The sequence below is a fragment of the Triturus cristatus genome, chromosome 12 (assembly GCF_964204655.1).
Source record: "Triturus cristatus chromosome 12, aTriCri1.1, whole genome shotgun sequence".
NCBI lineage: Eukaryota > Metazoa > Chordata > Amphibia > Caudata > Salamandridae > Triturus > Triturus cristatus.
Genome location: NC_140595.1, coordinates 538,353,461 through 538,365,729, shown reverse-complemented (window position 1 = coordinate 538,365,729; position 12,269 = coordinate 538,353,461). Strand labels below are relative to the sequence as shown.

Here is a 12,269-nt window from a genome sequence, read left to right as displayed (position 1 = left end):
CCTTGACTTGCATTTGTTCTGTTCGTGCACGGGTGTTTGTAATAGTGGTTATTTGTATTAGTAGTGTATCGTAATAGTTTTAATGACGCATCCTAGTATCTCTGAACGCCGTTGATAGTGGTTGTTCTATTAATTTTACTATCATGAATAATTCCTCTAAAAGAGGTACCCTTGACGGTTACCTATTGAAAGTTAATTCAGGTTTAGATCGGGAGGCTAGTCTTGCAGAATTAAGGGCTAGGCGTCGCAGCTCTATTGAGCACATTAAAAATATGTCATTGATTATAGCCTCTCCTCTTGAAGTAATCTCTCCAGACAAGAGCGCCTCTCCTCCCCTAGAGTCTTTTCAACTCTTGGGTAATAATGACTCTTCAATTCCTTCCAGTAATCCAATCATGGGTGATTCATTTAATGACTTGTCCTTAACTGCTTTTCCTTCTCCCATTGATGTAATCAATGTCCCGGTTGTATCGAATGGGCTTTTAACACAAGTCATCGAGCCGCTATCTCACAATGACATCTTATCTAGGCAACCTACATTGTCAGGTCCATTGCCTAGGAAAAGGAGGAAGATAGATTCTGAGTCACGTAAAAGCAAAAACAAATCCAGTTGTAACTCTACTTTGGCTCATCCTGATAAAGATCTTACTCCCTGCATTGACAATATATCTCTTCCCGGCAGCACCGCATCCCGTCCTGTACAAGATACAATTGCTGTGGACCTATTGGATAAAATAGACAAACTATTTAAATCTCTTATGCTACCAATTGTTGAGAGTTTAAAGACCATCGAAAGAAGGTTGGAGAAAGTAGAATCTCTAATGGGTAGTAAAAGGGACCTAACTATGAGTTCTGCAAAATCAACATTAGCGTTTCCTACTGTTTCAGCTTCTGTTACACCATCTTCCACTCTACCACCATATGAGATAGTTTCTCAAGCTGATACGAGTACAAATAATGAAAGGAATAACTACGCAGGTAGAACCATCAATCCCAAGTCAAATTATCTAAATAAGGAAAGGGATTGCCTGGTAGAAAACACTTCAAATCAAGGGGGTCCACTGCCCGATAGAATAAGTCATAATTTGGATCCCATGGCTAAGATTTGAGGGCCTCTTTCTATCAATCTACCACCAGAAGCTGTCCCTCTTGTAGTTGTGCTCGCGGGGGTACCCACTTTAAAAGCTGATGCTACAGAAGGATACCAACAATTAAAAAACAAGGTCATTCATTGGCTAGGACAAAACCGCCCTCTTCCTTCGTATATTAACGGGGAAATTTTACACGTAAGGCGCCTACCTTGGTTGGGTAATATACCAAAAAATATAAATGGGGATGTCATCTTAATTAATTTTAGGGACTCTAGAGCTGTTAGCCATATTTTAAACTGGCACACAAATCACAGGAGGTCTTTCATTACCACGTGGGAATTAACCTATTTTTTCCCAAGAACCAGGCCAGTCTTTACCTCTAATTTGGGGGTTTCACCTCGTATCCAACCTACTCCTCCGATCCAGTTGAGAAATCGATATGAGGTCTTAGCAAACCTTGAGGACGTAGATTGACTCAATAACTATAAGGCCATGACAGTGTCATCTGATGAGCCACTGACTGACTCATTTATTCTTTCTAATGAGTCAAGGAATGTACCACTGGTAGTAGGCGTAGAGCATTGTCCCAATCAACTTATTGCCCCTGATCCTCTAACATCAGTTAATGACCCGGCTAACATTCAGGAACCAACGGGGAATTTATTCTCATGGAATATTGCAGGGTTGACTTCCAAACTGGAATCTGTGGAGTGGATGTGTTTCGTTAATAAATTTGACCTATGCATATTCCAGGAGACTTGGTCATGTGAACCCTGTTTTGCGCAGGAATATTTGAATTATTTTGTCCCTGCGTTAAAAGGACCTAGGGGTAGACCCATGGGGGGGCCTAACAATATGGGTTCGCCAATCTCTAAAGTTGGCCATTAAGGTTGTTGACACCAAAAATCAGGACATCCAACTAATCAGATTGAATTTAGATAAATCGGGAAGTTTGGATGTCTATTATGTTTACGTCCGGAGTAAGAGGGGAGGGAGGTCTGAGGTATTAGAAGCCTTGGTCAGTCTTCTCGATATACAATCCACGAATAACAATATTGTCATTGCGGGTGATGTTAATAGAACATTTGAACCCTTAATAAGTGATGACGATTTATTTGGCGATGAGGAGGATCGACAATGGGGTGTTCCTAAATTAGAGCTCCCTCCTGTTGTGCGTTGGACTGCCGACGTCATCGGCCTAAATGCCCTATGCTATGAAAAGGGATTAGGAGCCCTAAATGGTAGGACTAGTTGAGACAGGAATGGGACAAGTACATTTGACAATGGCCGATATAACAGTAGAATTGATTACGTTTTATGTAGTCTAAAATTATGGCCTTTGATATGTGATATGAAGGTTGTAGGGAGGATCGAGAGTGATCACAACCCCTTGTGCTCAACTCATAAATGGTGGTCTCATATCAACTTGCCCACAGGCTCTTCTGAGTCCGCCCCTCCCCGGATTGTTCCCACCAATGATATGCGGAGATTAAGATGGGAAAAGGTAGCAATTAACCATCAGGCTATTGCTAACATCAATAGCCATGTTGACACAGCAATATCAGCCATAGAGCACTTTAATACACTTAGCACTGGCTCTGACAAGGTAGAAGGATTACATAATTCCCTTTTCTGTACAATCAAGGAATACTTCCTTAAACCTGTGAAAAATAAAGGCGACAGAGCCCCAAAGCCTGCTAAGTGGTATAACGAAGAGTGTAGGGAAACACGATTTGCTCTGGGTAAAGCTATTAAGGGGGGGCAAACAGCTTTAATCCAAGTTGCCAGAAAAAATTATTAAAATAGTATACTTAAGGCTAAAAAAGTTTGGGACGAACATCATTGGACCGAGCTAAAGGCAGCTAGTGATAGAAGGGATTCCCGGCTATTCTGGCACATTGTTAGATGGGGTAAATCAGGTTTTCCCGAGTCCCCTCATAACAACGTTCCAGAAGCAGAATGGATAAAAAAAATTAAAAATCAGTATGCTGCACCAAATAATGCTAACCTGGCCCAGGAAATTAGAGTAGATCTCCCAAAAGTAAACCTCTTTGGTCTTAGTGAAATTATGATGGCCCTTAACACGGTTGCTTGTGGACGTGCCCCCGGTCTTGATGGAGTGCCAGCTGATCTATTTGTAAACGACAAAGAGCGTTGGTGTCAGTATATCCATCATCTTATCAATGCTATTGCTCTTGGTGCAGCAGTTCCAAAATCCTGGCAGGGTGCAGTAATCATCCCTGTGTTTAAGAAGGGTGATCGATCCCTGCCGGGTAATTATAGGCCAATAAGCCTCATAGATACCATTCAAAAGGTTGTGGGACGTGTGATCGTCAATAGGCTCCTGAACTGGGCGGAAGAGACCAATGCCCTCTCGACATTCCAGGCTGGCTTTCGACGATCCACAAGTACGGTGGACCAGGTTTTTCGTTTTACCTTGCTACAATGGAGGACGGTTGTGCTGGGTAAAGGAAGCTTGTATGCGGCCTTTGTCGATCTACGGGCCGCCTTTGACCTTGTCCCCCGATCTAAGTTATGGACGGTCCTCCAGAAGCAGGGTCTTCCTAGTGATTTATTATCCATGATAATGAGGCTTCACGAATCTAATTATGCCAGAATCCAGTGGGGGGGATTTGATTCGGTAACCTCAGACTTCCCTGTTGAGAGGGGAGTCCGGCAAGGTTGCTCGATGGCTCCAGTCCTTTTTACACTATACATTAATGATGTTGTTGCACGCATGACTTCTGCACAAGTGGATGCTCCCTTTTTAGCTGGGACTAAAATCCCCATTTTAATGTTTGCAGATGACACGCTCATCCTATCTAAAACTCCTAGCGGATTGCAGTGTGCTTTGTCTATCTATGATTTTTAACCCCCATCGCAGCTTTAAATCAAAAATCATTTTAAATGATCGACCGCTAGAGGTAGTGAATACCTTTACTTATTTGGCCATGCATATATCTAGTGAGAAGAGCTGGCGGCATCATATTGATATCGCTACAATTAAACACAGGCAACTGGCTGGTGGTATCTGCACAGAGCATAGAAAATCCTTGACTAAACCTGTAAAACCAGTTTTACAGGTTTACGAAGCAAAAGCTCTAGGATCCGCACTTTATGACGCCGAGCTGTGGGGTTTTGAGAAGATGGCTGCTCTTCAATCCTCAGAGAACAAATTTCTCAGAGCTATAACAGGCGTCCCCAAAAGCACTCCATTGTTGCCCCTTAAATATGATTTGGGCAGAAGAGCCATCTTAGATTTGGCTCAACTTCGTCCGATTTTGTATTGGCGCAGGCTATGGACGACTCCTGCGCTTTCTCACTATGCCAAAGGTTTTTTAGATATTATAAGAACCGATGTTCATCACAAAATTGGATGGTTAAAATCGCTTAGGATGTCCCTGTCTGAGCTCGGTTTGAGCTCACTCTGGGATGATCCGGTGAGTTCTATTTTTCCATCTAAAAGTACTCTAAAGATCATTTATTGGGAGATGGTCGCCCGCCGGCATTGGAGCAGCTCCAGTGCTGGCTCCATGACCGGAGAGTTCCTAGAGGCCAAGATGTATCCCTGTTTAGAACCATATTGGGACATTGTAACAAGGCCCAGAGATAGGAAGCCCCTTTTTCAACTGAGAGCAGGTGCACTTCCCCTCAAATCTCTGACATCCAAGTGGGAAGTGGGATCCTGTGATGGCTGTCCTGTTTGTGGTACTAACAAAGAAACCATCGGACATTTTTTATTTGCTTGCAAACTCTATGCGGCACCAAGGCGTAACTGGCTGTCTCCGATGTGTAAAAATCTAGGAACAACTAGCAGTACCGTAGCTCTGCGCATCATATGCACCAGTACATTGACTTGGATTTCTGTAGCCACTGCAAAATATTTAGGATGGGCGTGGTCGATTAGACAGAGACTGCTAGTCGTTTGACTATTCTCTTGATTAGGGAGAGACTGCTAGTCTTTTGACTATTCTCTCCCATGTTATTTTTCTGCATTCTATTCCGTGTATTATGTTTTTAAACGTATTCTATTTTTCTTCTTTTCTTGTTTTTAAACAAACAACATCCATTGTTAATAGAACAGAATGTTTTACTTAGGGTCATTATTAAGTCAGAAATCTGCTGAAGTATGTTTTGTATTGATCTCTTGATTGAAATTTAATCTTATTTTAATTTATTGTATGTAATTGATTATTGTAATTGTATTCTGCTTTTATGAATGAAATTCGAATAAAGCATTCTCTGACTGACTGACTGACTACTGCCAGGGTCGGTTGCCGTCCACTGCCACTTTTGATTCTTGAGCTGATCCAAATAAGCTGGCTGCTCAGCTGCTATGTTCCAGCCTATAGAATACTTTTGATGGTCAGCCAAAAACTGTGATTTAGTCTAACTTTTAGTAACAACTACATCAGGACATTTTTTGAAGGAAAAAAAAATAAAATCAGTCAAGACTAAGAAACCTCTACAATGACTGAGACAATATATCATGGCTAGCTCACTTCCTAACTCCAAGATACTATGTAGGTAATTTACCAACATTGTGGTGCCTGGGGACGTATTTTTGAGCCCTAAAGCAGATGATACAACGATCATGAAGCTGGACGTGACATTCAGAATAACAGAGCCCTCTCCCACTAACATTCTGTCAAAGCAGAAGAGGCCACTGCATTCAAAAAATGCCAGTTATGTATTGTTTATGTTAACAAAATTATCGTCACAGCCTAAAGCAATAGTCATTCTGTTTGCACATATATTATTTATGGCTACAATCAATCTGTTTTCAACGCAGGTAGAGTCACTCCGTACATTTAAAGCAAGCCTCACGTCCAGGTTTTAATATCAAGAGGAAGGTTTTCTCATGAAATTTGTGCCAATGTCCATTTGCCGTAATAACAACGTCCCTGTCAAATCATGGCTTTCTTCTCGGTTGAAGAAAAAACACCTGTGCATTCATTACATCAGATTCCAGAAACTAAAAATAAGTGTCACTGAGATAGTTGAAGGCCAGGGTTCTACTTAAACTGCTGTTCTTGTGCAGATTTTAAAAGGATGGAAATCCCAATCGCGCGTTGCGGTTATGTGTGTGTTTTTTTCTTCCTAGGTGTTGAAAGTTGTTAAACTATCTGGCTCGGCGCGGGGTGCCCCGAAGACTATTGCATTCCACTCTGGAACCGTCTCACCGGATCCTTTCCGCACTCCACTCCGCTCCTGTCGCATATGGGTCGTTTCCACAGGCCAGTAACATACAATGAAATACCTGAAAAGACAACACTGGGGGAATCACTGGAGACAGTTCAGTAAATGTCCTTTACTGCAGCACTCTAGGAGGCGATCCGGGATAAAGCCTCTTTACGCAAAATATTATTCCAAATGTTTGCACCACACACGAAAAGCCACTCGGGCATGCTTCTTAGAATAAGTAGCTAAAGGAAGAGAAGAAAAAAATATATATAGATCACAAAAATAGCATTACAATGTGAAAATATAGACAATATCTACAATAATAGCCAGGGACATGTTGTAGTTATTTTTACAAGGCAACATACTTTAATCTAAAGCAAGACTATGGGCCAATAGAAACAAGTGAAACAAGCATTTGCAATGCAATAGGTCTCGCATTCACGCGAGTTTGAGCTATTGGCATTGTAAATGACAATGCCTTTTATTTATGTTTTGGGTTTTAAAACATAAATGAAAGGCATTGTAATTTACAGTATTAATAGCTTAAACTCTCGCAAATGCGAGACCTCTTGCATTGAAATAAAGGGCTTTCTCGACCGCTTGTTAGATTGTAAATATCAGAGGAAGAGACTGGCCTGCGATGTCTTCAAAGTAGTGATAAATAGTGCAGTGAAGATGTGTAAGTGTTGTAAATTACACAGACACAAAGTGTGAAATGAGAGTTACATATAATCTGAGCTATAAACACTAACAAAGCGCTCCAACACCTTTCGCTCTGTGATTACACTGTCGTGGATCAGTAGGAAGAGTGTGGGGGGGGGGGGGGGGGGGAGGGGAGAGCTATTTCTGGCCCTCTCCACGATTTGTGTGTGCAGTGTAGCATTGCGTAATGTCATTGCTATCTTTGGCCTAATTAAAAACACTCCAGCTGTAGTAGGGCCCTGGTTTCACCTCCTGGTGCAGGGCGGGATGCGCTTTATGGCAGGGAGGGAGGGATGGACTGAACTGCAGCTCCGGCCTCATACAATGCCCCTGCTATTACTAGTGAGTGAGAGGCGCTGAGGTGGTGGTCCTGGGGGTGGTGGTATTGATGGTGCTGGTGTTGGTGGTGGTGGTGGTAGTGGTATTGGTGGTGGTGGCATTGGTATTAGTGGGGGTATTGGTGGTGGCGGTAATGGTGGTGGTGGTGTTGGTGATGGTATTGATGGTGGTGGTATTGGTATTGCTACTGGTGGTGGTGGTATTGGTGGTGATGGTATTGGTGGTGGTATAGGTGGTGGTGGTATTGGTGGTGGTGGTATTGGTGGTGGTAATTTTGGTGGTGGGATTGGCGGTAGTATTGGTGGTGGCGGTAGTGGTGGTGGTGGTGGTGGTATTGGTATTGGTGGTGTTGGTGGTATTGGTGATGGTGGTATAGGTGGTGGTGGAGGTATTGATGGTGGTGGTGCTGGTATTGGTGGTGGTGGTAGTATTGGTGATGGTATTGGTGGTGGTGGTATTGGTGGTGAAAGTGGTGGTGGTATTGGTGGTGGTAGTTTTGGTGGTGGGATTGGCGGTAGTATTGAGTGGTGGTGGTATTGGTGGTGTTGATGGTGGTAGAGGTATTGGTGGTGGTGGTATTAGTTATGGTGATGGTATTGGTGGTAGTATTGGTGGTGTTGTTGTTGATAAAACAGGCTTTTGAAAACAACCCGTCAGGTGACTTTAGTCCAGATGACATGTAACACAGATGTGCTGTTGTCAGCTTCAGCCCATTAGCACAGGATTATGTGTTACCTGCAATTCACATGACTTAATTCGCTAATCATTTCTAAATCCATTTTACTTGGGGGGTTGGAACAGACACAAGATAATGCCGGGTTAAAATGATTGAAAGCCTGTGTTACGGGGCGGCTGTGCATCTTAAAAAAACACAAGCGGTTTTAGCTGAAGCAGCACATGTCAGGCCTGCAGTAAGAAAAAACTCAGTAAAGTAAATAGTGCTTACAGACTAATTAACAGGTTCCATGTAACAACTGAAGTAGAAGGCCAGTCGCCATGGGAGGGTACAAATGAAAACAAGGCCATACTAAGGAGGGACTAACAAGCCTATTACCGAATCAGAAGACAGCATTTTCGGAACACGATGACACAAGCCAATGAAAAATATGGGAGTAGAGTGGGTGCGCCTTCTCTCCCATACTCTACTACAGCAGTCTTGCAGAGCGAGCAGTGCATGCGCGCTGCCTCTAGGCTCGACCTAAAAAGGTAGTTAGATCTTGTGCAGCCGCTGATTTGCTAAATCACAAAGTTTGTGTGCCTTTTCACTATTTACAAAAGCCCTTTATGAGTTAGAAGTGTTTTTGACTTGTAGAAAGGGTTTTGCAACTCTTTCCTAATTGCAAACAGGAGGGAGGTGAAATGGGTATCCTCTTTCTATCTGCGACTCAGGGAGGAATGTATCAATGGTTTGTGACCACAACTTTAGTCTCAATCCATTGATCAGATACAAACACCTAAAAGGGGGTGATATCGGATTGATAAAGGGGAAAGTGTCCATGAGGGGCATCTTCCCGTTTGGGCATCATGATGGCATCTTTAGGGGAAGTAGGAAGTGGACCACTGTTCGCTAAACCCGACATCCTCCCAGACAGGAGAAAAATATATATATTTTTATTGTCCATTTATCACAAACAAACACGAAAGATTAAAATGTTCAAACCAAACCCCGGCAGCTGCAGTGTACCTTTATTTAGGATATCTCAAGTGACTTTTACTAGTATAAACCGTAAAAGACTGAGGTCCATGAATATAAAGGTTCCTCCATTAGGGCTTTGTGGGTCTTGATCCTTAGAGGGCAACCCTGCCCTCTGTAAGCCCCCACGATCTCCAAGTTACCCCCTCTCCCCAAGTCAGTGGCACTTGGAGGGCCTCCTCCATCACTCCCACTCTATTTCTGTCACTCAGTCTCATATCTTCGCCAAAATCCGGGGCAGCCTATCGCCTGTAATATTGGTTTCTCTGCCAATCTACACCACTCTATGCTAGATAGCCAATCCCTTAAAGTCGAAATCTGCATGCCCCCCAATGTCTAATCACATCATGCCATGTGATCACCAGTGCTGCACTGTAAAAATGAAGTGTGTATCTGTCTAGGGTCACCTCTCCCCTAGAACCTAGCCAATGGGTAAGCTCCAGGGCATCTCCCACAGCCTCTGAGAATTGTACCCCCGTCCAGAAGGCCCTTACTCTGGGGCACTCTCAGAGCGTGTGCAGCAGGATGCCCCATTGACCACATCCCCTTGGGCAATTGTACGTGTCAGACACTCTCATGGCATTGAGCCTCATGCGTGTGAAATATGCCCAGTGCATCAGTTTCACTTGTATCACCCTGAACCCAGCCCGAATGGCAACTTCTCCAAAAGGCTTTCCCCCATTTTTCTTGCAGTTTTCGTAGCAGGACCGGACTATTGGTAAGGATCATGGAGTACAGCTGAGATATTGCGTGTTTCAATGGGCTCATATCTTCCCATGTCTTAGGGCTGGGTGATCTATCGTATGAGGATAGACGATCTACATTTAGCTTAATATTGCCCCCTGGCATGTCATATTGCTTCTGTTAGTCTGCAAACGCCAGCCACCCCGTGTCTCCCACTTTCGAGATACCAATCTTGTCCCATTGCTCGTGTCCCAAAATCCCGCGTAGCTCTCCCAATGCACTTAAGCCCCACAGTGGCGTCTCTAGCATCATTGTGCCTGCCTAGCCTCGTTTCCATGTTGTGTGTCTCAAGGTCGGAACCACAGAAGAAGTCGGCTCCGGGAGGATCGTCACTCTCCCTTTACTGTAAAGCTACTGCATGAAACTGTGGGTAACCAGGGCCAGTCTGTCGGTCATCAGGGTTCACAATTCTGTGGAAGTTCTGCAGAATTCATGCAGTTTTTTTCTTTTCATAGAATAGTTTGAGGTCTGTGGTCATGTAGATCCACAGTCAAGTGACCCAGTGATATCCCAAGTTAGTGGGACGGGCAATCTGGCCCGTCCTGTCCAGTGAGACAGCAGGTATGCTATGGACTTTCCCAGTTAATTTTTATTCCATAAAAATGTCTTAAGTTCTGTAGAATATTCAAAGTCCTTGGAAGGGAGGGGCTGAGGCCTGTAATGTATAGGAGGAAGTAGTCTGCGCATAGGAAGACCATGTGCTCCCAATCTCCATCCCAGCATAGGCCGTGCTCCTGCACATCCTGGCGAATCCACTTTGCCAGCAGCTTCTTTGCAACACGAAGATTAATGGTGGGGAGTGGATAGCTAGGGAAGGCGCCCCTGCCCAGCTTGAATTCATTTGACAGCATGCCATTCAGCTGCACCCTTGCCAGAAGCCTGTGATAGCGAAGGCGCACCCATGCCCGGTATGTGGGGCCAAAGTCACGCGCTCTCAGAGGGCCATCAGCTAGGGCCATTACAAGGAATAAAAAGCCTTCTCAGCATCCAGTGCCAGAACTAATGCTGGTTCCTGCACAAGGAGTCATCGAGCCAGGCAGCCGAAAAGCCACCATAGCTTAAGCCTCGTGGACTTCTGCAAAATGAACCTGGATTAGTCTGGAGCCACTATGCTATCCATCACTGGCAGTAGGCAGTTTATCAGTACTTATATCAGGATATCGGCCATAGGAGGGAAATTGCCATATAGGAGATTTCCCAGGTTTGTGGATTAAAACAATCTTTGCCTGACGGCGATCCCGAGGGAATTCACTGCTCATCCGGGCCTCGCACTACAGATCATACAGGGGTTTAATCACCTTGCTTTTTACATGTTTAAACAATTCAGGGGGGAAGCCATTGGGACTGGGGACCTTCCTGCTCTTAATTTGGGCTATGGCCTCTTCAATTTCTCTCTCTGTGAGATCGGGCTCTAGACAAAGTCTGGCCTGTCTAGTCGAGGTAGCGGGACATCATGCACAAATTTGCAAATGTCCTCCCTTGCCTCACGGGAGAGGCGTGAGGTACATAGATCCCTAAGAATTAGTGTAAAGGTCTAGGCTATGTCCGTGGGGTCTCTGCCAACTCCCCCCATTGCGTGTGAACTGCCGAAATCCATCTCTGGCCTTGCTCCTTCTCGACCAGCCACACTGACATCTTTCCCGCCTTATTCCCTGTCTCATAGAGTCTTCTCTGCCATGCTCTGTTAAGTGTCCTAGCCTCCTGTGGGAACAGAGGCCTGCATTTCTCCATGAGGTAGGTCAGGCTCATAACCTCTCTGGGTCTGGTGGTTCCACATATCTAGCCTTTCTCACTGTCCATTCCCTTTCGCTGCCCACATCCTTACGTAGTCTGTTCAACTTCTTCCCCACGACATGTGCTAAGAGGTGGCTTCGCACTTCTGTCTTGTGGCTTTGGGTGTTCCAGTCTGTAAGCTCCCTGGGGTTGAAGCGCTAGCTGGAGTCTGTGTGGGACCCTTGTGACCACAGTTATTTAACTATTAGGGAGTGGTCTGAAACACCCCTTGCCAGACAGTTTGTTTTCCTATATCTGTGTTGTCGGGACCCAGGCACCAAGAAGTAGTCTACTTTCGAGTGAGACGTGTCTGACCCCGGGTGCGAAGCACGCCATATGTTCTCCATCCATAGCACCCCCCCAAGAAGGAACGGAGCCGTGGGTCATCTGTAACATAACATAAAATAACATAACATAACATGTGTATTTGTAAAGCGCACATTCACCCGGAGGCATCTTGGCACTGAATAACAGATGTTTATTGTTACCCAACTCAGTGGTACTCATTTTATCGACCTCGGATGAAAGGCTGAGTGGAGCCGCCGGGATTTGAACCTGTGACCATGAGGTCAAACACAGGCCCCTACAGTGGATGCATTAGTCCACTGAGCCACCAGACCCCCCTTATCTATACTATGCGGTCCTCCTCCCCATGTAGCATCAGATTAAAGTCACGCCCCACCAGAAGATATCCCTCCGGGCATCCACTGATCTATTTCCCCATCCCCTCCAGTCTGGGCCCC

The 12,269-nt window shown here is 44.7% G+C and overlaps 1 protein-coding gene across 2 annotated transcripts in view; it reads right to left on the bottom strand.

Moving 5' to 3' along the window:
* Positions 1–5,122: 5,122 nt before the first annotated feature.
* Positions 5,123–12,269, bottom strand: part of HSDL1 (hydroxysteroid dehydrogenase like 1) — a 107,177-nt gene continuing 100,030 nt past the window's right edge. For both annotated transcript variants that reach the window (XM_085638274.1, XM_085638275.1), the window contains exon 5: positions 5,123–6,517. In XM_085638274.1, the coding sequence (XP_085494400.1) occupies positions 6,416–6,517 (102 nt within the window). In that variant the 3' untranslated portion in view covers positions 5,123–6,415. The remainder of the gene's footprint in view (positions 6,518–12,269) is intronic.